The sequence below is a fragment of the Piliocolobus tephrosceles genome, chromosome 1 (assembly GCF_002776525.5).
Source record: "Piliocolobus tephrosceles isolate RC106 chromosome 1, ASM277652v3, whole genome shotgun sequence".
Lineage (NCBI taxonomy): Eukaryota > Metazoa > Chordata > Mammalia > Primates > Cercopithecidae > Piliocolobus > Piliocolobus tephrosceles.
Genome location: NC_045434.1, coordinates 13093708 through 13118705, shown reverse-complemented (window position 1 = coordinate 13118705; position 24998 = coordinate 13093708). Strand labels below are relative to the sequence as shown.

Below are 24998 nucleotides of genomic sequence, written 5' to 3'. Positions count from 1 at the left end.
TTTGTATTTTTAGTAGAGATGGGGTTTCACCATGTTAGCCAGGATGGAGCATCTCCTGACCTCATGATCCGCCCACCTCCGCCTCCCAAAGTGCTGGGTTTACAGGCGTGAGCCACCACGCCCAGCCTTCTGTTGTTAAGTTTTAAAGCTGAAAATAATTTCTGATCAAACCTATGGAAACTGAATTTTTTGTAGGTAGGGGAACTTTCATTTATAACCTTTTGCTTTCAACTCAGAAAAATACTGTATGAGAAATAACCTAGGTGGATTATAGCAAAATAACCTGGTGAATTAAAGCCACAGCGTAGCTATTATGGTAGAAGATCCTCATTCTTTCTGCCCATGGTGTGCCATACATTACAGGCTGAGCATTCCAAATCTGAAAATTTGAAATCCAAAATGCTCCAAAATCCAAAACTTTTTTTTTTCTTTGAGACAGGGTCTCTCTCGCTCTGTTGCTCAGGTGGGAGTGCAGCGGTGCATTCACAGCTCACTGCACCCTCGACCTCCCATTCAAGTTGATCCTCCTACCTTAGCCTCCTGAGTAGCTGGGACCACAGGCAGGCGCTGCCATGCCCAGCTAATTTTTTTGTACTTTTTGTAGAGATGAGAGTTTTGCCATGTTGCCCAGGCTGGTCTTGAACTCCTGGGCTCAAGTGATAATGCCCACCTTGGCCTCCCAGTGTTGGGATTACAGGCGTGTGCCACTATGCCAAGCCCAAAACTTTTTGAGAGCCAACATGACACTCAAAGGAAATGCTCAGTGAAGCATTTCAGTTTTCAGATTTGGGATGTGAAACTTGTAAGTACAATGCAATTATTCTAAAATCCAAAAAAATCTGAAATCCTCAATACTTCTGATCCCAGGCATTTTGGATAAGGGACACTCAACCTGTATATAGAAATCTCACCTCAACTCTTAAGAAGCCTGAGGCCATCCCCAAAGACTTACCTGGTATCTTTTAGGTCCTATGGCTGCCATCCAGATGCCCATGCTTACATCTTCACCCTATACATGGCCCACAAAGTTTAAATTAAAAATTTTAAATGCTATTTTATTTGTAAAGACAAAACCATGGCCACTCCCATCATAAACCACCTTTCTACTTTTTTGCTTTGTTATTATTCTAATATGAAATAGCAAAAATGGATTCACACAAAGTCAAAGTTAGTGGCCTATGAAGCACCCCCACCACAAGGTAATAAGATGAAACCGCGAGTAGACGACCCATCCTTCTCGTGTACCTTAAGCTTTCAGGAAGCACTTTGGGCTCCCTCCTTAGGAATTAAAATCTTTCTATTCCTCCAGGGACTATACTTTTTTTGTGTGTGTGTGAGACTGAGTCTCCCTCTGTCGCCCAGGCTGGCATGCAGTGGTGTGATCTCAGCTCACTGCAACCTCTGCCTCCAGGTTCACATGATTCTCCTGCCGCAGCCTCCCAAGTATTTGGGAATACAGGTGTGCGCCACCACGCCCGGCTCATTTTTTGCATTTTTAGTAGAGATGGGATTTCACCATGTTAGGCTGGTTTCGAACTCCTAACCTCAAGTGATCTGCCTGCCTCAGCCTCCCAAAGTGCTACGATTACAGGCATGAGCCACAGTGCCCAGCCTCCAGGGACTATGCCTGTAAATACTAGCTGAAAACATAAGTAGGCTCAAAAAAGATTTAGGAATAGAATTTAAAGGCAAGATTTGAGGGATATGGGGTGCATCCTTAACCTTTGAGAGGTGATTCCTATACAGAGAGTAACGTGCTTTTCCCTAAGGTAAGTGGGTTCTGCTTTTCATGATGGAATGCTGAGTGAGATGAAACTTGGTGTGATGAGTGTATACGTAGGTGGGAAATCCTTAATTTTTTATTTTATTTTTTATTATAGAGATGGGGTCTTGCTATGTCACCCAGGCTGGTCTTGAATTCCTGGGCTCAAGTGATCTACCTGCCTTAGCCTCCCAAAGTGCTGTGATTACAGGCGAGAGCCACCATGCCAAGCTAAGAAATTTTTTTTTTTTTTTTTTTCTTTTGAGACGGAGTCTCCCTCTGTCACCCAGCCTGGAGTGCTGTGGCCGGATCTCAGCTCACTGCAAGCTCCACCTCCCGGGTTCACGCCATTCTCCTGCCTCAGCCTCACAGGTAGCTGGGACTACAGGTGCCGCCACCTCGCCCGGCTAGTTTTTTGTAGTTTTTTTTTAGTAGAGACGGGGTTTCACCATGTTAGCCAGGATGGAAGAAATTCTTAATTACCTGATAGGTCTTTAACCTCCCCGAGTTGCTTGCCAGCCAGCTGACGATGTCCTTGGAGATCACATACCCTGACCCACATGCAAAGGCAGGGTAAGCGGGGCTGGGGTACTCCAACTCTTGCCACTTTCCGGTTCGGTCAACTGCCCAATTCAGTCTGAAACTGAGATGAAAAATAATGTGGCCTCTTGTGTTAGTCTGACCCATATCCTGCCACTATTAAACTTGACTCCTTTATCATCACTACAAAGGAATAAACTTGTAGAAGTGAGGAAAGAAAATAAGAAAATTTCTTTTTTTTTTGAGACGGAGTTTCGCTCTTGTTGCCCAGGCTGGAGGGCAGTGGCACCATCTTGGCTCACTGCAACCCTGCCTCCCAGGTCCAAGCGATTCTCCTGCCTCAGCCTCCCGAGTAGCTGGGATTACAGGCGTGCGCCATCATGACCAGCTAATTTTTTATATTTTTAGTAGAGACAGGGTTTCACCATGTTGGCCAGGCTAGTCTTGAACTCTTGACTTCAGGTGATCCACCCACCTTGGCCTCCCAAAGTGCTGGGATTACAGGCGTGAGCCACTGTGCCCCACCAGAAAAAAATTTTTTTAATCTAAGGAAAGGAATTATCATTTATCCAGTGTTGTTTTAGATAAGATTGGTATGTTAAATTTTCTCAAAGTTGCATTTGTAAAGTTTCTGAATGAAAAGCACTAGATCACCCTGTGTTTTAGTTCGTATGAAAACAAAAAACCAAATCACTAATCCATATTGTATTCCTGAGGAAGCACAGAAAATGGATTCAGAGATGCGTCACAAACTTATTCTAACAAAATATACAGTAGCTTCTAATGTGAATACCATTTATTTCTTTGGTGTAAGAATAAAAGCCATATTGTTTTCCCTCCTTTACTACATTAGCCTGAGGCTTTTTCATGTAAACAAATTTTCCTCCAATTGTACAGTAATATAAAATTTATTATTATTTTTAAGATAGGGTCTCCCTCTGTTGCCCAGGCTGCAGTGCAGTTGCAAAATCATAGCTCATTGCAGCCTCCAACTCCTGGGCTCAAGCAGTCCCCCTGCCTCAGCCTCCCAAGTAGCTACGGGCTACAGGCTCACATCACCTTTTTTATTTTTTGTAGGGACAGGGTCTTGCAATGTTGCCCAGGCTAGTTTTGAACTCTTGGCCTCAAAGGATCCTCCCACCTCAGCTGTCCCAAAACTGTGGGATGACAGATATGAGCCAGCATGACTGACCTAGAGTAATGAAATATATATTAACCTAGGAGTCCAGTAAGAAATTGTATATCCCAACCACATTTTCAAAAAAAAAAGGATATTTTATGCTTAATTAATTACATTTGATCAGGTACATGAATGCCAATGGGCTAAGAATGCTTAACTTACTTTCCCCACCAAAAATTAGGCCCATCCAGATTCTTTTGGGCAATCCTATTAAATACAGCTTCGAGGTCTATGTAACAGTCGTCATCTGTCTTCAGCAACAAATTGAAGCTGGTTGTTTCCACAGTCCTGTTGACACAAAAGGGATATGAAAGTCAGTGCAACCAGACAAAGAAACAAAGAAACACCAATGCAGTGGCGTCACTAACACTTCATTCAAAACTGTACCTGTCATTATCTGTATTTCTTATTCCTCAAATGTTGAGAATATTTGCTTTAATAAAATTTTGCTGCTATCAACTAAGGCCATCACTTGGTCTTTACCAAGTGGCATAACACAGAGAAGTACTAAGCTGATTTTAAAAGGTAAAGGAAGAGCATGATGAAGGACAATATCTGGCTTAAATGGAACATACGTTCAAACAAATGCTTCTTAGGCATCATTCAAGTCCTGCTGCCAAATCTATTAAATGTCTGAACCCTACCCTGTGTGTTCTTAATAACAAAGGCCCAGCATAATGAATTAGGTGTTATATCTGGGCCTCTCACACAGAACACTATTGTACAATATGCATCTGATGCTACTATTTATATTACACTCAAAATATTTTATGGCTTAAAAAAACCTGACTTATTACATTGAAACATATTTTCCCTTGGAAACAGCTTCCAGCAATTAAACCATTATCAATGACCTGGAAGGCAAAGGAGAGTGACTTCATTATCTAGACGTAAAATATATAATCCTGACTAAAGACAAAATTGACTCCTTCATTTCACACTGACAATCCCTGTACAGCTATTTAAAAACGCAGTTTTGCTAGGGGGCCAGTCATATGTCAGAAATCTCAATAAAATAAATTTAGAATTTCATTAGGTCAAAGAATGGTGAATTTAACAACAATGGGTCCACACCAAACAGCATCACCCCATGTTTCTAAAGTTTATTTCCAATTAATAGCAAAGGCATACATAATATTTGCTAATTAGAAATAAATTTTCATGATAAAGAATATTTGGGTCACTGATAACTGAAATAAAGAGGAAGAAATAATGAAACTCATTTGCAGTGTGGAGATGGGCGATGCCAGCTATGGGGACGCAGGTGCCAGATCAGAGTCCTGTTGAAGGTTACTGCAGTGATCCAGGGAGAGAAGGTGGCAGTCAGAATAGTGGCAGGGGAGACAAAGGGAGAGGCTAAGATACTTCCACGCCTGGGAAATAGCTCGCTCTAAAGAGTCCTAGAACCCAACAGCCCTGACTTCCCACCCTTGGGACCTCCATGCCCATTCCTCACTTCAGCCTCACCTATAACTGCAACTCTCATTTGTGGCCCCAAATTAAAAGGAGGTTCTTTTTCTTATTACAGCTGTCTAAACTTAACCAGTATTTGACACACCCAGATTTCCAACCCTCATTTACTTCTGCCCTCTACCCACAGGATGAGTTCCAAATTATATGAATTTGCCCCAGCTGGCCAGCTATGGTGGCTCACGCCTATAATCCTGGCACTTTGGGAGGCCGAGGCAGGAAGACTGCTTGAGACCTTATTTCTATTTATAACTAACTAACTAACTGACTAAATAAATAAATAATTTGCCCCAGCTAAGAAACATTACCTTCCATAAACCAATTAAACCATCTACCCCTAAGGACCCAGGGAACTGTATCCGTAAAGTACTGTTCTTGTAACTTCCCACTCTGTCTAGGGCAACAGAAAAGAAAAGAAGGAGACAGACCCTGGGCCTCACCAAGGAACAGGAGAAGGTTTTTAAAAATAAAAGTGAAAAAAATAAAAAGAGAACACCCTTTACAGGTTTGGCCTAATCAGAGATACAGTTTGAAAGTTTTAGCTCCATGGTCAGGAATAGACAGTATCAGGAGACTCAACAGAAAATTCTGAGATCCTAGAGTAACTAATAATTCTAATAACTCTACATGTTAAGATTTTACATATATATGTTACTATTATTATATATTGTTACTGTTATTATTGTTATAAAACTAGGAGTTACAAGTAAGTTCCAAGAAACACTGGAGGGTCTGGGAAATTATAAATACGACTGATTCTGGGAGTTGTGGAATTTCAGTAAGCCAGCTACATGAGTTTTAGAATCAGGGAGGTAGTTTTTAACTGGATGCAGTAGAGACTGGAAGTATAAGGTGGATATTCAGTAGAAGAGAATTTCTATCAGTAACCTAAATATGAGTGACTATAACTGGGGGATCTGGGTAGGTGGGTATAAATACAACTAAAAATGAACCATTCCCAAACTCACTGATTGTTGTCTAATGCTGGCTTGAGAAAACCAGGGCAAGTAGAAATGACTCAAAATGAATCAATTTTTGCCTTTTTCTTTTCTTTTTTTTTTTTTTTTGAGACAGTCTCACTCTGCTGCCCAGGCTGGAGTGGAGCGGTGTGATCTCGGCTCACTGCAACCTCCGCCTTCTGGGTGCAAGTGATTCTCATGCCTCAGCCTCCTGAGTAGCTGGGATTACAGGCGCTCGCCACCACACTTGGCTAATTTTTGTATTTTTAGTAGAAACGGGGTTTTACCATGGCGGCCAGGCTGGTCTCAGATTCTCGATCTCAAGTGATCTGCCTGCCTTGGCTTCCCAAAAGTGCTGCCGGCAGGCACAAGCTACCAGCCAATTTTTGCCGTGTTTTTGATAGGTTAATATCACATTGTGGATCTTTATCAAAATAAAGAGGCAGCATCTTAGAAGCTTAGTTTTCACAAGGAACTGGGATACAATAGGTCATATCCCAGGTGCTCAGTGGCCTTAGGTTTGTTTTTATTTGTTGAAATCTCAGTGAAGTTGATAAATTGTCTCGATAGCAAAAGAACAATAAGACAGGCACAGTGTCACGCGCCTGTAATCTTAGCTACTCAGGAGGCTAAGGAAAGAGGTTTGCTTGCACTCAGGAGTTCAAGACCAGCCTAGGAAACATAGTAAGAACCCCATCTCAAAAAAAAAAAAAAAGAAACTAACAATTAAACAAGTTCTACCTACCCAACATTTTTACAACCTACCATCTATAGAAGTTCAATAATTTTGCAGGAACATTACGATAAGTGTCGACAACATCCACAAAAACAATATCATCATAGATGCTGCTTTCCTCCTTCAGTAAGGCATCTTCCTCATGGAGATTCCTTATATGATCAATAAGTCTTTGAGGGCGAGAATGAAGGCTGTGTAAGAGAGCATCACCTTCTAAAAAGGAAAAGTTGAGAGTTGGAGAAAAATGCTATTGTAAACTTACCACTCAGAACTTATGATGTACACTACAGTTCTTTGCCCAAGGTAACCTAACAGAAACACATGCAGTTGTTTGGAACTTTAGGTAGAAAAATGGGAACTCTCATACACTGCCAGTAGGTTTAAGTGGATGCCCCCACTCTGGAAAGCAATTTGGCAATATCTATTTAGGCTGAAAATGTGTACACCTTATGGTTCAGTTGAGGCCACTTGTAGATATATCCCTACTAATGTTATTTCACATGAGGCTATTAATTACAGCACTGTTTGTAATTGTGGCAGAAACATGGGACCAACCTAAATGTCCACTGAGAGAAAAAAAAATAGCCAGGTTGTGGTATATTCACATCATGAAATATAGCAGTTAAAAAAATTACCCTGATCTTGCATGTTAAAAGGATTGGGATGGAAAAGTAAAGTTGAGTGAAACTTGCCAAGTGATAATACAATATGACACCACAGATATCAATTATAAAATATTCAAAACTATGTTATTTAAAGACATCGTCAGGCGTGGTGCCTTATGCCTGTAATCCCAGCACTTTGGGAGGCCGAGGGAGGAGAATCGCTTAAGCCCAGAAGTTTGAGATCACTCTAGGTAATACAGGGAGACCCCCATCTCTAAATAAAATTTAAAAATTAGCCAGGCATCGTGGTGCATGCCTCTGGTCCCAGCTTCTTGGGAGGCCAAGGCAGGAGGATCCCTGGAGCTCAGGAGTTCAAGGATGCAGTGAGCTATGGTCATACCACTGAACTCCATCCAGCCTGGGCAACAGAGCGAGACCCTGTCTCAAATAAATAAATAAAGAGATGTAAATATGTTCAAAGTAGAAAACTAAGAATGGGAAGGGTACACATGAATTTTAGGAAAGTGGCACCCCCTTTGAGGAGAAGGAAGAGAAATACATCTAGGGAGAACCACAACAGGAATGTTTCAATTGTACCTACAGTGTTTTCTTTCTTTCTTTCTTCTTCTTTTTTTTTTTTTGAGACAGTCTCACTCTGTTGTCCAGGCTGGAGTGCAGTGGCGTCATCTCGGTTCACTGCAACCTCCACCTCCCGGATTCAAGTGATTTTCCTGCCTCAGTCTCCCAAGTAGCTGGGATTACAGGCATGTGCCACCACGCCCAGCTAATTTTTGTATTTTTAGTAGAGATGAGGTTTCACCATGTTGGCCAGCTGGTCTTGAACTCCTGATCTCAAGTGATCCACCTGCCTCAGACTCCCGAAGTGTTGGGATTACAGGCGTGAGCCACCGCACCCGGCATATAATGTTGTCTTTCTTCTTTTTTTTTTTTTTTTTTTTTTTTACAGAGGCTCACTCTGTTGCCCAGACTGGAGTACAGTGGTATGATCTCAGCTCACTGTAATTTCCACCTCCCGAGTTCAAGGATTCTCCTGTCTCAGCCTCCCTCATGAGTAGCTGGGATTACAGGAGCCTGCCACCATGCCCAGCTAATTGTTTGTATTTTTACAAACAATTGTAAAAATTGTTTGTAACAAGAGGCGGGGTTTTGCCATGTTGGCCAGGCTGGTCTCAAACTCCTAACCTCAAGTGATCCACCCACCTCGGCCTCCCAAAGTGCTAAGATTACGGGCATGTGCCACCGTGCCTGGCCATGTTTTATTAAAAAAAAAAAAAAAAACACAAACAAATATGAAAAAATGTAAACATTTGTTAATTCTGAGCACTGGGTACCTGGGAGTTTCAGTACTATTTCTGGTGTATTTATGATTATTTCCTTTTTTTTCTTTTGAGACAGGGTCTTGTTCTATCACCTGGGCTAGAATGTAGTGGTGCAATCACAGCTCACTGCAGCCTCAGCTTCCTGGGCTCAAGTGATCCTCCCATCTCAGCTTCCCAAGTAGCTGGTACTACCGACACCTGTCACCACACCAAGGAAATTTTTAGGTTTTTTGTAGAGATGGGGTCTTGCTATGTTGTCCAGGCTGGTCTCAAAATTCTGGGCTCAAGAGATCCTCTTGCCTCAGTCTCCCAAAATTCTGGGATTACAGGCGAGAGCTCCTGTGCCTGGCCAAGATATTTCATAATAAAAATGATTACTAACATGCTTAAAAGACAATTTATCTGCCACTTCACAAGTTAATGAGTCACTTGTCACATGTGTGCAGGGACTATCCCCAGATCCTACTGATTTAAGGCAATTCTTTTGCTGTGGCAGGAGACGTCAGGATTTTCTAAAAATGTCTCAATCAAATTAAAGAAAATTTTTGAAAAATACAAAGAGAGTGAGCTGCTGAAGGTGGCGAAGGAAATGAAATACAATTTGCCACTGCACTCTTTATCACTGCAACTGGAAAGGATGAGGTGGGGAGCTGAAGGCCTATATCTGACTTCTGCCTCTCATGATTTGTGAGATACTGGACAAGTTCTGTTGTCTCTAGACCATAGCAGTCTCACTTGTAGAAAATGGTGCTGGATTCAATCAGTGATTCTTGGGAATGCTTGCTGAAATGCAGATTCCTGGGTCCTAAGCCTAAAGATTCAGTAGGTCTGCGGTGGAGCCCAGGAATCTATTTTTTTCCTTTTGCCCTGCTTCCCAGGAATCTGTATTTTTAATGGCCACTGCTGCGACCCTGATGCAGGCAGAGAGAACACAGACCAGCCTTTGAGAAACACAGAGGTATATGACCTCCTGTTTTTTTGTTTTTTTGAGATGGAGTCTTGCTCTGTCACCCGGGTTAGAGTGCAGTAGTGCTATCTCAGCTTACTGCAACCTCTGCCTCCCAGATTCAAGCGATTCTCCTGCCTCGGCCTTCCGAGTAGCTAGGATTACAGGTGTGCACCACCACGCTTGGCCAATTTTTGTATTTTTAGTAAAGACAGGGTTTCATCATGTTGGTCTGGCTGGTCTTGAACTCCTGACCTTGTGATCCACCTGCCTTGGCCTCCCAAAGTGCTGGGATTACAGGCATGAGCTACCGTGCCTGGCCTGAACTCCTGTTTAGACTTATAATTTTTTGACTTTACAGTAAGGTAAAAACAATACATGTTCACCAGAAACCATGCTTTGAGTACACATGCAACCATTCTGTTTATCATGTGACTAGTCTTTAATTATGTGAGATGTTCAATCCTTATTATGCAATAGGCTTTGTGTTAGATTATTTTGCCCAACTGTGGGCTAATGTAAGTGTTCCGAGCAAGTTTAAGGTAGGTGAGGCTAAGCTATAACATTCGGCAGGCTAAGTGTATGAAATGCATTTTCAACACACATTTTTAACTTAAGATGGGTTCATCAGGGTGTAACATCGTAAGTCAAGGAGCATCTGTATAATTTAACACTTGAAGGAAAGTGAAAGTGTTATAAAATTGTAGTAACAGGAAAATGTCTGGTAACAACAGGAGTGCAGAAATTAAATACAAGCCTTTTAGACTAGGAACACATTTTGTTTCACTGCATGTATCTGAAAAATATGAGCATAAATTAATATGTCAGGAACATGAAAGGATGTCTGCTTTTGCCACTTCTATTCAACATACATATTCTAGCCAGGACAATCAGATAAGAAAAATAAAAGGCATCCAGATTGAAAAGGAAGAAGCAAAACTATCTCTTCTTACAGATGAAATGACCTTGCCTGTAGAAAATCATAAGGTCTAACTATAAAATGATTAAGTAATACATGGACCTGTTCGGCAATGTTGCAGCACACAGATTAATCACAAAAACCAACTGTATGTTTATATACTCGCAATGAACAATCTTGAAATCAAATTAGAAAAACAATTCCACTTACAACAGCATCAAAAAGATAACATAAGTATTTAAGAATTTAACAAAAGAAGTGCAAGACTGTTGTTGTTTTTTTTTTGAGACGAAGTCTCGCTCTGTTGCCTGGGCTGGAGTGCAGTGGCGCGATCTCGGCTCACTGCAAGCTCCGCCTCCTGGGTTCACGCCATTCTCCTGCCTCAGCATCTCGAGTAGCTGGGACTACAGGCACCTGCCACCTTGCCCGGCTAATTGTTTTTTGTATTTTTAGTAGACACAGGGTTTCACCGTGTTAGCCACGATGGTCTGGATCTCCTGACCTGGTCATCCGCCCACCTCAGCCTCCCAAAGTGCTGGGATTACAGGCGTGAGCCACCGAGCCCGGCCTAGAAGTGCAATACTTTTATACTGAAAATCAAACATCACCGAAGGAAATTTAATAAGACATGGATGCTCAGAGACTTGATACCGTTAACAGGGCAATACTCCCCAGGTTGATCCACAGACAGAATGCAATCCCTGATGGGAATGTGAACTAGTACAACCACTATGGAAACAGTGTGCAGATTCCTTGAAGAACTAAAGGTAGATCTACCATTTGATCCAGCAATCCCATTACTGGGTATCTACCAAAGGAAAATAAATCATTATATGAAAAAGATACTTGCACATGCATGTTTTTAGCAGCACAATTCGCAACTGCAAAAATATGGAACCAGCCCAAATGCCCATCAATTAATGAGTAAAGAAAATGTGGTATGTATGTGTATATATATAGAATACTACTCGGTCATAGAAAGAAACAAAATAATGGCATTCACAGCACCTGCGTGGACCGGAGGCCATTATTCTAAGTAAAGTAACTCAGGAATGGAAATGCAAACATCGTATGTTCTCACTAAGTGGGAGCTAAGCTATGAGGATGCAAAGGCGTAAGAATGATACAATGGACTCTGAGGACTCGGTGGGGAAAGGGTGGGTGGGGGTAGGAATAAGACTACACATTGGTTACAGTGTATACTGCTTGGCTGATGGGTGCACCAAAATCTCAGAAATCACCACTAAAGAACTTATTCATGTAATCAAACACGACCTGTTCCCCCAAAACCTATTGAAATTAAATATATATTTATTCATATATATATATATATGCAATCCTGTAAAACATTCCAGCTAGGTTTTCTTTTTTTTGCACAAATTGACAAGCTGATCATAAAATGCATATGGAAGTACAAGAGACCCAGAATAGCTAATCAAGCTTGATAAAGAACAAGGTTGGAGGATTCACATTTCCTAATTTCTTTCTTTTTTTTGGAGACGGAGTCTTGCTCTGTCACCCAGGCTGAAGTGCAGTGGCAATGTCAGCTCACTGCAACCTCCACCTCCCAGGTTCAGGTGATTCTCCTGCCTCAGTCTCTGGAGTAGCTGGGATTACAGGCGCCCGACACCACGCCTGGCTCATTTTTTTTTGTATTTTTATTTTTAGTAGAGACAGAGTTTCACCATGTTGGTCAGGCTGGTCTCGAACTCCTGACCTCATGATCCACCTGCCTCAGCCCCCCAAAGTGCTGGGATTACAGGCGTGAGCCACCACGCCCAGCCTCCCAATTTTAAATCTTACTAAAAAGCTACATAATCAAGACAGTGTAGTACTGGTTAAGGACACAGACATATAGATCAATGGAATAGAATTAAGAGTCCAGAAATAAATCCTTACATTTACAGTCATTGATTTTCAACAAATGGGTGCCGGGACAACTGGATATCCACATGCAAAATAATGAAGTTAAACCTCTATTTCATGCCATATATGAAAATGAACATGGATCCAAGGCCTACATATAAGTGCCAAAACTATAAAACTCTTGGAACTGTAAAACAAAACACAGATCTTTGTGACCTCACATTAGACAAATGGTTCCTTACATATGACAGCAAAAACATGTGACAAAACTGGACTTCATCAAAATTTACTTTTGTGTGTTAAAGGGCACCGTTTGCAAAGCATGTATCTGATAAGGGACTTGTATCCAGAATATAAAGAACTCTTACAATTCAGTAACAAAATAATTTTATAAATGGGCAAAGGATCTGAATAGATATTTCTCTAAAGATATACAAATGACTCTCTCTGTCTCCCTCCCCTCCTTTCCTCCCTCCTTCCCTCTACCCCTCCCCTCCCTCCCTCACTACCTTCTCCCTCTCTCCACCCCTCCCTCCCTCACTTCCCACCTCTAGTTCACACACCGTAATAATTCACCCTTTTAACAGTGTGCAGCCTGAGCAATATGACAAAATCCTGTCTCTACAAAATATTTAATAATTAGCTGGGCATGGTGGCATGCACTTGTAGTCCCAGCTATTCAGGAGGCTGAAATGGGAAGTTCACTTAAGCCCAGGGAGGCTGAGGCTACAGTGAGCTGTGATCATGCCACTGCACTCTAGACTGGGCAACAGCGTGAGGCCCCGTCTCAAAAAAAAAAAAAAAAAAAAAAAAAGAAGAAAAACAATAAAATAAAAAAGGAAGATATACAAATGGCCAATAAGCAAATGAAAAAAATGCTCAACATCATTAGTTATTATGGAAATACAAATAAAAATCACAATGAAATAACAATTTACACCCACTAGGATTGGTATATTTTAAAAGATAGACAATTTAGTAAGTGTCAACAAGAATATGGAGAAACTAGAATCCTCATATACGGACTATGGAAACGTAAACCGGGCTGCTGCTTTACAAAACAACCTGGCAGTGCCTCAAGTGATTAAACACACAATTACATGACCCAGGTCTTCTACTCCTAGAGATTTAAGAGAAATGGAAATATATGACCACACAAAAACTTGTACCTACATGTTTACTATAGAATTATTCATATTCAAAAAGTAGAAGCAATCTAAATGTCCATCAATGAATGAATGAATAAAATAGGGCATATCGATGCAATAGAATATTATATGATCATAAAAAAGAAGTACTGACACATACAAAATGGACGGACCTGGAAAACATCTTACAGCAAGAAACCGACACACAGAGTACATACTGTACATTTCCATTCATGTGAAATGTTCAAAATAGGCAAATCCATAGAGAAAGAAAGCACATCAGTAGTTGTTAGGGGGTGGGAGGTTGGGGAGGGAAGAATGAGGAGTAACTGCTAATGGGTGTGGGGTTTCCTTTTGGGAGATGAGCCAGTTGTAGAACTCTATGAATACACTAAAACCACTCAACCACTTTAAAAGGGTGATTTTTATCTGAATAAAGTTTTTTAAAAGACAAAAAAAACTCCTTTTCTGTCAAGTATAAAGATTAAGTGTATGAGATTCAGTGTATTTTTCAAGTTTCAACTAGCCAACTTACCCTGAATAGTATATATAAAACCACCTGCAACTCCCTCCACACCTTCCAAGAATTCATGAGGCAATGCACCCTCCCCAGCCTGAAAGGAATAAGAATGTACTCAATGTTTTGTTACTAAAAATACATTTATCATATTTTAAAATCGATTTGACAAGTCATAATATGACTCCACTTGCAGCAGATAAATGCATCTAAGATGCTGGTGCACTAGAGGCTTATAATATCAGGATGACATATGGTATTCTACTATTTTTGTTATCTAATTATAATACTAAAGATAAGGTATACCCAACATTCCATAAGGTGTTCAGAATTGCAACTTACATAGAATCATATTTATGTACTTGCTATTCTAATGGTACAAAAAGCAATTTATTTTATATCCCAACCCTACCACTTAAAAAAAAATATATTATGACCTTTGATTTTTTGGAAACTAAGAATTCTCATGAGTTCAAATACATCTTGGCACACTTTTAACTTAAGTGACAATGCAGAGAAAGGCTCAAAATCAACAATCTGTCCCAAATATTCAAATTGAACTCTACTGAATATTGATTTAAAAATTTTTTTTTTTAAAATAAGAGACAGGATTTCACCACGTTGGTCAGGCTGGTCTCGAACTCCTGACCTCAGGTGATCTGCCTGCCTCAGCCTCCCAAAGTGCTAGGACACCCGGCCTAATTTCATTTTACAGACAGGGTTTCACTCTGATGCTCAGGCTGAGTGCAGTGGTGCAATGATACCTCATTCTAGCCTTGAACATACAATCTTCCCACCTCAGCCTCATAAGTAGCTGGGACTACAGGTATGTGCCACCATGCCCAGCTAATATTTATACATTTTTTTGTAGAGAAGAGGTCTCAGTGTATTGCCTGGGCTGGTCTTGAATTCCTGGGCTCAAGCGATCCTCCCGCCTCGGTCTCCCGAAGTGCTGGGATTACAGGTGTGGGCCACTGTGCCCGGCCTGCTGATGTTGTTGAAGGTGCCTAAGCCGATCATGCCAGCAGCCAATGATAGTCCTTTCTACCTCTTAGAATGGAGAATCTTTTATTATTAGAGAGTTATCTCTCTTCAAAAGTTACCCAATGGCCTTACTCAGAGTGAGCTGTTTCACTTCTGTATACACTAAACCACTATGGTACATCTACCAGAGTATTGTCTGGCTGTTGTGGGCTAGATCAGATTGTTAGAGTCCATATTCAGTGTATTTACAGGATTTTTTCTGCACCTTCATTTAATCAAGAGAGCTACTGCTTGGCTATTCTTAAACAGATCTTTTCAGCAGAGTTGTACTGTACAAAGCAATGTTTTAAGGCCAGTAGAACAAGTCATCTGAGGTCACTGTAGTAACTTGTCATTTAATTTAAAATATGTCTGTAGGCCAGGCGTGGTGGCTCACACCTGTAATCCCAGCACTTTGGGAGGTGGAGGTGGGCGGATCACGAGGTCAGGAGATCAAGGCCATCCTGGCTAATATGGTGAAACACTGTCTCTACTAAAAATACAAAAAAATTAGCTAGGCATGGTGGTGCGTGCCTATAATCCCAGCTACTCTGGAGGCTGAGGCAGGAGTATCACTTGAACCCGGGAGTAGGAGATCGCAGTGAGCCAAGATCGTGCCACTGTACTCCAGCCTGGGTGACAGAGCGAGACTCCATCTCAAAAAAATAAAATAAATAACATAAAATGTAGCCAAATGCTGTGAAAATTACTAAAGGTGCATGCTATAGATTCCAACCTTGTAGTTCCATAAAAGATTGTATATGCTTTATTTGTTATTTACTTTTTTTTTTTGAGACGAAGTCTTGCTCTTGTCCCCCAGGCTGGAGTATGATGGTGCCATCTTGACTCACCACAACCTCCACCTTCCGGGTTCAAGCGATTCTCTTGCCTCAGCCTCTCAAGTAGCTGAGATTACAGGCACCTGCCAGCACGCCTGGCTAAATTTTGTATTTTTAGTAGAGATGGGTGTTTCACCATGTTGGCCAGGCTGGTCTCGAACCCCTGACCTCAGGTGATCCGCCCGCCTCGGCCTCCTGCAGTGCTGGGGTTACAGGTGTGAGCCATCGCCCGGCCTACTTATTTACTTTTTTGAGACAGAGTTTTGTTCTTGTTGCCCAGGCTGGAGTGCAATGGTGCGATCTTGGCTCACTGCAACCTCTACCTCCCGGGTTCAAGTGATTCTCCTTCCTCAGCCTCTCGAGTAGCTGGAATTATAGTCGTTAGCCATGATACCTGGCTAATTTTTGTATTTTTAGTAGAGACGGGGTTTCACCATGTTAGTCAGGCTGGTCTCGAACTCCTGATCTCAGGTGACCTGCCCAACTCGGCCTCCCCAAATGCTGGAATTACGGGTGTGAGCCACAGCGCCCAGCCTATGCTTTATTTTTTATTGTATATTTCTGTATTGTTTTGGCTTTAGAACTCAATAGTAATTTCTGTTTACTAACTTATCTCTGGAAAGGTCACAACTTGGCTTTTTGTTTGTCTCTAAAATTTTTCTGACATCACTTGCTGGCAAGGGAATAAAACTTAGTGAAAACTCTCGGCTGTACGCATTTGTGATGAAAACCTTAATTTGCACCTGGGGTTTCTTAGCGGGGGCTTTAAAGTAACCTGGTTTGTTTGTTTGTTTGTTTGTTTTTTGAGATGGAGTCTTGCTCTGTTGCCCAGGCTGGAGTGCAGTGGCTCCATCTCGGCTCACTGCAAGCTCCGCCTCCCGGGTTCATGACATTCTCCAGCCAGCCTCAGCCTCTCGAGTAGCTGGGACTACATGCGCCCACCACCACGCCTGGCTAATTTTTTTGTATTTTTAGTAGAGACGCGGTTTCACTGTGTTGGCCAGGGTGGTCTTCATCTCCTGACCTCGTGATCTGCCAGCTTCGGTCTCCCAAAGTGCTGAGATTACAGGCGTGAGCCACCACGCCCAGCCCTGGTTTTGTTTTTGTTTTTTTTAGGTTAACTGTATGTTTAAGCTATCTTTAGCCCTCTATATTTTTTACTCCCAAAGCAGATCATTTGAGTCTTTACATCTGAACCTAGTTCTCAACTCAGAAGTAAACTTATTTCTTTTTTTTTGCAACGGAGTCTTGCTCTGTAGCCAGGCTGGAGTGCAGTGGCGCGATCTCGGCTCACTGCAACCTCCACCTCCTGGATTCAAGCAATTCTCCTGCCTCAGCCTTCCGAGTAGCTGGGACTACAGGCACCCGCCACCACGCCCAGTATTTTTAGTAGAGATGGGGTTTCACCATGTTGGCCAGGCTGGTCTTGATCTCTTGACCTCGTGATCCTCCCACCTCAGCCTCCCAAAGTGCTGGGATTACAAGCGTGAGCCACTGTGCCCAGCCAACTTATTTCTTTTAGTGTAACCAATACTATAGAATTTCGGCATATGCTGGGTATTTTAAAGTTTCATAAATAGAAAAGGAGGCAAGATAGTAAAGGTATTTGCCTTGAAAATAAGGAAAGAAAAACATCATAATTCCATAAAACTTTCTATTTTAAATAAAAAATTTTTTCATAAGACTTAAAATGAACTTTAGTAAACAAATGGTGTGTGTGTCTACTAAAGTAAATACCATCTTTATTGCCCTCCATTTACTTTGTGAAATTTACTTGTCATAATAAATTCTAAATCCTATAAACATCAATGAAATCCTAAACATGGCCTACAAATCTAAATGTATAACTACATATGAATTTATGGCCTATTTCTTTAATATCTTTCTTCCTCGCTGGACTGGAAGTTCCACTGTAGGCCACTAGTATGTCTATTCTACCCTGCCATTGTTTCTGCCTTACAACAGGTGTGCAGTAAATGCTTTTTGAATGAGTAATAACATATTACATATTCATTTCAACTCAGAAATTAATCCATGTGAATGAGGTTAATATTCATTCACTAAGCTTGTGAATTTAAATGCCAAGTACATTCCTAATCATTAGACGGAAGATCAAAGGGAATAAAAGATTGTCTATGATTCCACCACATACACCATTTGTTTACTAAAGTTCATTTTAAGTCTTCCTACACCTTCTTTATTATCCTACATTTACTTTGAGAAATTCACCTGTCAAACTGTTTTAAATTTAAAGCAAAGCTGAATGAGAAATATGAGAGCCAGAAATCCCAGAGTTGCTTCAGCAAAATAAATGAAAGTACTCAATCTTATTTTCTATTTATTTATTAATTTTTTTGAGATGGAGTCTTGCTCTGTTGCCCAGGCTGGAGTGCAGTGGCGTGATCTTGGCTCACTGCAACCTCCACCTCTGGGGTTCAAGCAATCCTCCCACCTCAGCCTCTCAAGTAGCTAGGATTACAGGCATGTGCCACCATGCCCAGTTATTTATTTATTGTATATTTAGTAGGGACGGGGGTTTCACCATGTTGGCCAGGCTGGTCTCGACCTCCTGACCTCCAGTGGTCCACCCACCTTACCCTCCCAAAGTGCTGGAATTACAGGCACAAGCCAGTACACTCCACCTTATTTTCCAATATTTTTATCTATAGTAGTTTGGCATTTTTTTTTTTTTTTTGAGACAGAGTCTCACTCTGCCACCCAGGCTGGAATGCAGTGGTGTGAAGCTGAAACTTCTGCCTCCTAGGTTCAAGCAATTCTCATGCCTCAGTCACCCAAGTAGTTGGGATTCCAGGCATGTGCCACCATGTCTGGTTAAGTTTTTGTATTTTTAGTACAGATGGGGTCTTGCTGTGTTGCCCAGGCTGGTGTGAAACTCCTGGCCTCAAGTGATCCACCTGCCTCAGCCTCCTAAAGTTCTGGGATTATTGGCATTAGCCACCATGCCTGGCGATCTATAGTATTTTAACTGAGATTTTATTTTCAAGGTGAGATAGTAAATACTCTGAATACTACTGAGCAAGTGTTCTTACTGAATGCTAACTTAAAAATTACTGAGAAATAGGCCAGGCGCAGTGGCTCATGCCTGTAATACAGCACTTTGGGAAGTGTAGGTGGGCGGATCACTTGAGCTCAGAAGTTTGCAACCAGCCTAGGCAACGCAGTGAAACCCCATCTCTACAAAAAACACAAACAATTAGCTGGGTGTGGTGGTGCACACCTGTAGTCCCAGCTATGTGGGAGGACTGTTTAAGCCAGGAGGTGGAGGCTGCAGTGAGCTGTGATTGTGCTACTGCACCCCAGCCTGGGCAACAAAATGAGACCCTCTCAAAAAAAGAAACAAAAAACGAGAAATGAAATATTGCACTTTAAAAATGCACCAATCTTAAGGCAAAACTGTAAACTCACTAACGCTGGAGCTGTAGATCGTATGTGAGTTTTTGCCTTTACTATGAAGACAACATTTGCTACTATATAATATGTTGTAAAACATACCAGAATCATTGCTCCATGCTGCCTGGACTCTAAGGTAAATTTTAGAACATTTTTGTGTATTAAAGAGACGCTAAAATATGCAATTAAACCTTAAAAAAAAAAATGACTTACTGTGATGACTCTGAGAACTCCCCCTCCATCATTCACTGTCACTTTGTGGAGATTTCTTGACACAAGGCCGTGGAGGTCTTGGCTCTCCCACACGATTGTACCTTCAAAGCTCTTTTGTGGAAAGATGAAGAGTGAGTCAATTTCCTTATTACTGTCATTTAGGTTTTAAGTATGTTTTCAGGTAAGATTTTAGAGAAAAATTTTTCCCAAAACATATCATTTAAAATGTTCACCCCATAACTCTGACATACCACTGTTAGCGTTTGGTGTATATCCTTGACTGTTTTTCCATGCACATATAAAAAACCAATCACAAAGAGTATACAGACAATTTTGCATGCTGCTGTTTGCCATTTCCCATTGTATCAAAAGCATTTCCTTCTGCTGTTGCAGCTGTCACAACCATTCTTCCTCATGTGTGTATACATCCCAATGAGCAGACACATCCTGATTTATTCATTTTCCCCTACTGTTAGACATTTGGTTGCTACTAAATGTCTACTAAAATATCTACTAAGTATCTACTAAAATAATGTAGGCATGTTTTGGTGTAAATGTTTATTTACCCCTAACAATTTGTTTTTTACTTAAAATAAATTCCCAAAGGTGAAATTACTGGGACAAGAAAGAGGTATTTTTTGTGGATTTTGGGACACACCACCAACTGCTTTTTGAAAGCAACTTTTACTAATTTATAGGGTTATCAGCAATGTATGAGAAGGACAATTGCACTGTATTCTCCCTGGTATGGGATACTAGTAAAAAAAAGTTCAACCTAATATAGCAGATTTTTACAAAATGATTCCTCATTTAGTTGGATTTATTTTTCATTTTTTAACACAGAGCCTCACTCTACTACCCAGGCTGGAGTGCAATGGTGCGATCTTGGCTCACTGTAACCTTCGCTCTCCAGGTTTAAGCGATTCTCTTGCTTCAGCCTCCCGAGTAGTTGGGATTACAGGCGCTCACCATCACGCCCGGTTAATTTTTGGATATTTAGTAGAGATGGGGTTTCGCCATGTTGGCCAGGCTGGTCTGGAACTCCTGACCTCAAGTAATCTGCCTGCCTCGGCCTCCCAAAGTGCTGGGATTATAGGCATGAGCCACAGCACCCTGCCTGAATTAAAAAAAAAAAAAAAAAAAGATTGGCTTAGTTGGATTTCTGATTCCTAGTGATGTTTATGAATTGCATGTTCTTCTGAGGACTGTCTTATCATGCTGCTTTGCCATCTGCCCTCTGAGTTTTCTATTTTTCTTATTCATCTATGCAAGCTTTTGATAAATTATCTTAATCCTGTGCACATTTTATATGCTAAAATAGTTTTTCATTTGCTACTTAATGTTATTTTTGAAATTCAGAAGTCCATAAATTTTACCTTGGCAAATCCGACAAACTTTTCCTTTGTGATTATTACTATTAGATTCTGAGCTCAGAGAGCTATGCCCCCCTGTCCCAAGGTCTGATACATATTGAAATCTTAATGTCTTCTCATTTCTCCACGATCCCATTTTTAATTCTGTGCACAGCTGGCTCCTTAGTCCTGCTCAGGTCTCAGCTCCATACCTTCTCCTCCGAGAGGCTTTCTCCAGATGTCCTCTAGAAGACTCCAACTCCCAACTTCTCTCTATCACATCAACTTGTTTTACCTTCTTAATACCATTTATCACTCTGATATTTCTTGTTTATTTTATTATTAAACTAACTGCCTCTACTAGAAGACAAACACCTTGAGAAAAGGAAGGAGCTTGTCTGATCAACCACTGCATCCCCAGCATCGAGCCCAGCCTGACATGACTGAAAACTCAAAATGTGTGCTGAACAAATAATGTTGAACTAAAAATCAACTAGAATTGACTATGGTATAGAGGATTAAATGAAAGATATAGCTCTAATACTCTAAAAACTTTCATATGTTAAAATGAAAAGATAAAGTACTTTACAATAATGTCTCATTTTAGCCAGCATTGTAGGGAAACCATACAAAATTCAACTTGTCTGATAAGCTAGGTCAGTGGTTTATAAATTTTTCTTTTTCCTCTGTACAGAGTGATATAAACTTTTTCTCTCTTTTTTTTTTTTTTTTAATTTTTATTGTTTTGAGACGGAGTCTTGTTCTATAGCCCTGGCTAGAGTGCAGTGGTGCGATCTCGGCTCACTGCAAACCCAGCCTCCCGGGTCCTGGTTCAAGCAATTCTCCTGCCTCAGCCTCCCGAGTAGCTAGGATTACAGGAACGTGCCACCATGCCTAGCTAATTTTTGTATTTTCAGTAGAGATGGGGGGGGGGGGGTTTTCACCATGTTGGCCAGGCTGGTCTTGAACACCCGACCTAGTGATCCGCCTGCCTCGGCCTCCCAAAGTGCTAGGATTACAGGCATGAGCCACCGCGCCCGGCCCAACCTTTTCTTTTCTTCTTTTTAAGAAATAATACTTTTTTTTCTCCTCCATAACAGATAAAAATATTCCAAGAGTCTGGGTTCCTCAGGCAGTTTATTACTTTCTATTCAGCTAATGTATCCTTAATCTGCATTATCCGTGAAACTCCGGATGCAATGGGTGGGGCCCTAGGGCTCTCAGAGCAGATCGTGCAGATCCACCTTAAGCAGTGTCATCATTTTTTAATCTTCAAAAGAGAGAAAATGATACTGGCCTCAAAGGGCTGTTTGGAAGATTAGTGATAAAGTATATGGTGAAGTGCCTTTACTTAGTAAAATAGTGCCTTTATTACCACTAAAAGGCACACAGAAATGGAACTGCCTCTTTAGAAGATTCCATTTTTGTATCTTTGAAATAGGTGTTGTTTCTATACATCCCCTAGATAGCCTTAACTCTCTTTTTAAAAATTTATTTATTTGTTCTTTTTCAATTCTATTCCTTCTGAGGCCTTAATATTCTCTCAAACTTGAGATCAAATTTGAAATAATTAAATCCCTACATAAGAGGAAACAACACTTCTTTCTTTCTTTTTTTTTTGAGACGGTGTTTTGCTGTTGCCCAGGCTGGAGTGCAGCGGTGCGATCTCAGCTCACTGCAACCTCTGCCTCCGGGTTCAAGCGTTTCTCCTGCCTCAGCCTCCAGAGTAGCTGGGACTATAGGTACACACCATCACATCTGGCTAATTTTTGTATTTTTAGTAGAGACAGGGTTTCATCATGTTGGTCAGGCTGGTCTCGAACTCCTGACCTCCAGTGATCAGGCTGCGCTGACCTCCTAAAGTGCTGGGATTACAGGCATAAACCACCACGCCCGGCCCCAGAGGAAACAACATTTCTAATAATTGAGAAGAACTGTATGATTGAAGCTTAATTAGTAAAGTCAATATCTTAAGACAATGTATGAAACATATCAACAGGCCAGTATAGGAAGACTGGGTTAAGAGAAAAATTTTGGCAATGCAGCAATGTCAAGGGGGAGAAAGATGCAATAACTGGAAGATAAAAAGCATTTTGGGCCAGGTGCGGTGGCTCACACCTATAATCCCAGCACTCTGGGAGGTCAAGGTGGGCGAATCACCTGAGGTTGGAAGTTCAAGATCAGCCTGACCAACACATGAAGAAACTCCATCTCTACTAAAAATACAAAAAAATTATCTGGGCATGGTGGTGCATGCCTGTAATCCCATCTACGTGGGAGTCTGAGGCAGGAGAATCGCTTGAATCCAGGAGGCAGAGGTTACAGTGAGCTGAGGTCGCACCATTGCACTCCAGCCTGGGCAACAAGAGCGAAACTCTGTCTCAAAAAAAAAAAAAAGGCATTGGTCACATTCTACCTAGATAAAATAGCACTCTAAAACACCCACTCTTCCGCTGTTATAATTTAAGTTCGATGCTCAAATCTAGCACAGTTCAGATTTAGTATTTTAGGTACCCTGACAAACTAAGTAGGAGGTTCCTAGATAGGGGACCTGAACACTGAAATCACTTGAATGAGCCAAGAGCATTAAAGATGAATGAACTGACAGTTTGGTTTACGCACTGATTTTCTGTGAATTGACACATTCAGTAAGCATCTGATAATCTCTAAGTGAACTGGAAGGCCAGTGTTACGTCCTGTTGCTACGTCCCAGACCCCTTGATGATATAGTTTGGATATATGGTCCCCCCAAATCACATTTTGAAATGTGACCCCCAACGCTGGAGGTAGGGCCTAGCAGGAGGTGTTTGAGTCATGGGAGCTGATCCCTCAAGAATGGCTTGACTCCTTCCCTACAGTAATGAGTGAGTTCTTGCTCTATTTGTATATGAGAGCTGGTTTTTTAAAAAGAGACTGGCATCTCTCTCTTGTTCCCTTTCTCACCACGTGACGTGTTACTCCCCTTCGCCTTCCACTATGAGTGGAAGCTTCCTGAAGTCTTCACCAGAAGCAGATGCTGGTGCCATGTTTCTTTTCTTTTCTTTTTTTTTTTTTTAGCTGGAGTCTCGCTCTGTTGCCCAGTCTGGAGTGCAGTGGCACAATCTCTGCTAACTGCAACCTCCATCTCCCAGGTTGAAGTGATTTTCATGCCTCAGCCTCCTGAGTAGCTGGGATTACAGGCACGTGCTACCACACCCAGCTAATTTTTGTATTTTTAGTAGAGATGGAGATTCACCATGTTGGCCAGGCTGGTCTCGAACTCCTGACCTGAAGAGATCTGCCTGCCTCAGCCTCCTAAAGTCCTGGGGTTACAGGCATGAGCCACCATGCCTGGCTGCCATGCTTCTTGTATAGCCTGCAGACCCATGAGCCAAATAAACCTCTTTTCTCTGTAAATTACCCAGCCTCAGGTATTCCTTTGTAGAAACACTAAATGGACGAATATGCTTGACCACGTGAGGCTGCTTTGTGTTAATCATGTCTCTTTCTCCTTGCAACAACAACCTCTTGCCCTTAAGTATACTCTATTTTCTTCTAAAACTTGAATAGTGATAAAGTTTGGAAGGACCGATAGCATATATACTTGGGATAAGGAACTGACAGGACTTGGTGAGTACTTGGACATGAGAGTGAGGATAACTCTCATGATTCTGGTTTAGGTCTGAGGAAAAGGAGATGGTTACGCAAGATTAAATTTTAGTATATGTGCTGCCGAAGCGAACACACCCAAGATTAAAAATACAGGCGATGAGAACAGGTGGGATGGAGACAATGTTACCATTAGAATGCCCACAGAACATTCCAGTGGAGAAGTTCAGTAGGCAGCTCAAAGCACGTCTGGAGTTCACAAGAGATGCAGAGGCTGTAATTATAGATTTAACAGCCTTCAGCATACAGGCAGTAATGAATGAAATTGCCTGGGAAGAATGAGTAAAATAAAACAGAAGGCTAGGTAGCAAATCCGAATGACTTACATTTAAGAGGACAGCAAAAAGGAAATAATGAATCATACCGAAAGTAAAAACTATAGTGACCAGATAAAAATCCTCACCTTAAAACTACAAATCTAGAAAAGATGATGATAAAACGAGTAATTCTCTGCACTGTCCATTCAACTGACATGATATGGGCCATGCTACTTCACAGGGGTCCTTCCTGGGTACTGTCCATTC

At 41.4% G+C, this 24998-nt stretch overlaps 1 protein-coding gene across 2 annotated transcripts in view; it reads right to left on the bottom strand.

The window, feature by feature from the left end:
• Positions 1 to 24998, bottom strand: part of B3GALNT2 (beta-1,3-N-acetylgalactosaminyltransferase 2) — a 62476-nt gene that overhangs the window by 5060 nt on the left and 32418 nt on the right. Inside the window, exons 6-11 of one of the 2 annotated variants that reach the window (XM_023216214.1) lie at positions 19475 to 19585; positions 14007 to 14085; positions 6677 to 6860; positions 3645 to 3770; positions 2246 to 2405; positions 953 to 1009 (exon numbers count right to left, since the gene is read on the bottom strand). In XM_023216214.1, coding sequence (XP_023071982.1) covers positions 953 to 1009; positions 2246 to 2405; positions 3645 to 3770; positions 6677 to 6860; positions 14007 to 14085; positions 19475 to 19585 — 717 coding nt within the window. Of the gene's footprint in view, positions 1 to 952; positions 1010 to 2245; positions 2406 to 3644; positions 3771 to 6676; positions 6861 to 13989; positions 14086 to 19474; positions 19586 to 24998 lie in introns of those variants that run through there. The other variant, XM_023216216.2, reaches the window with a different exon arrangement.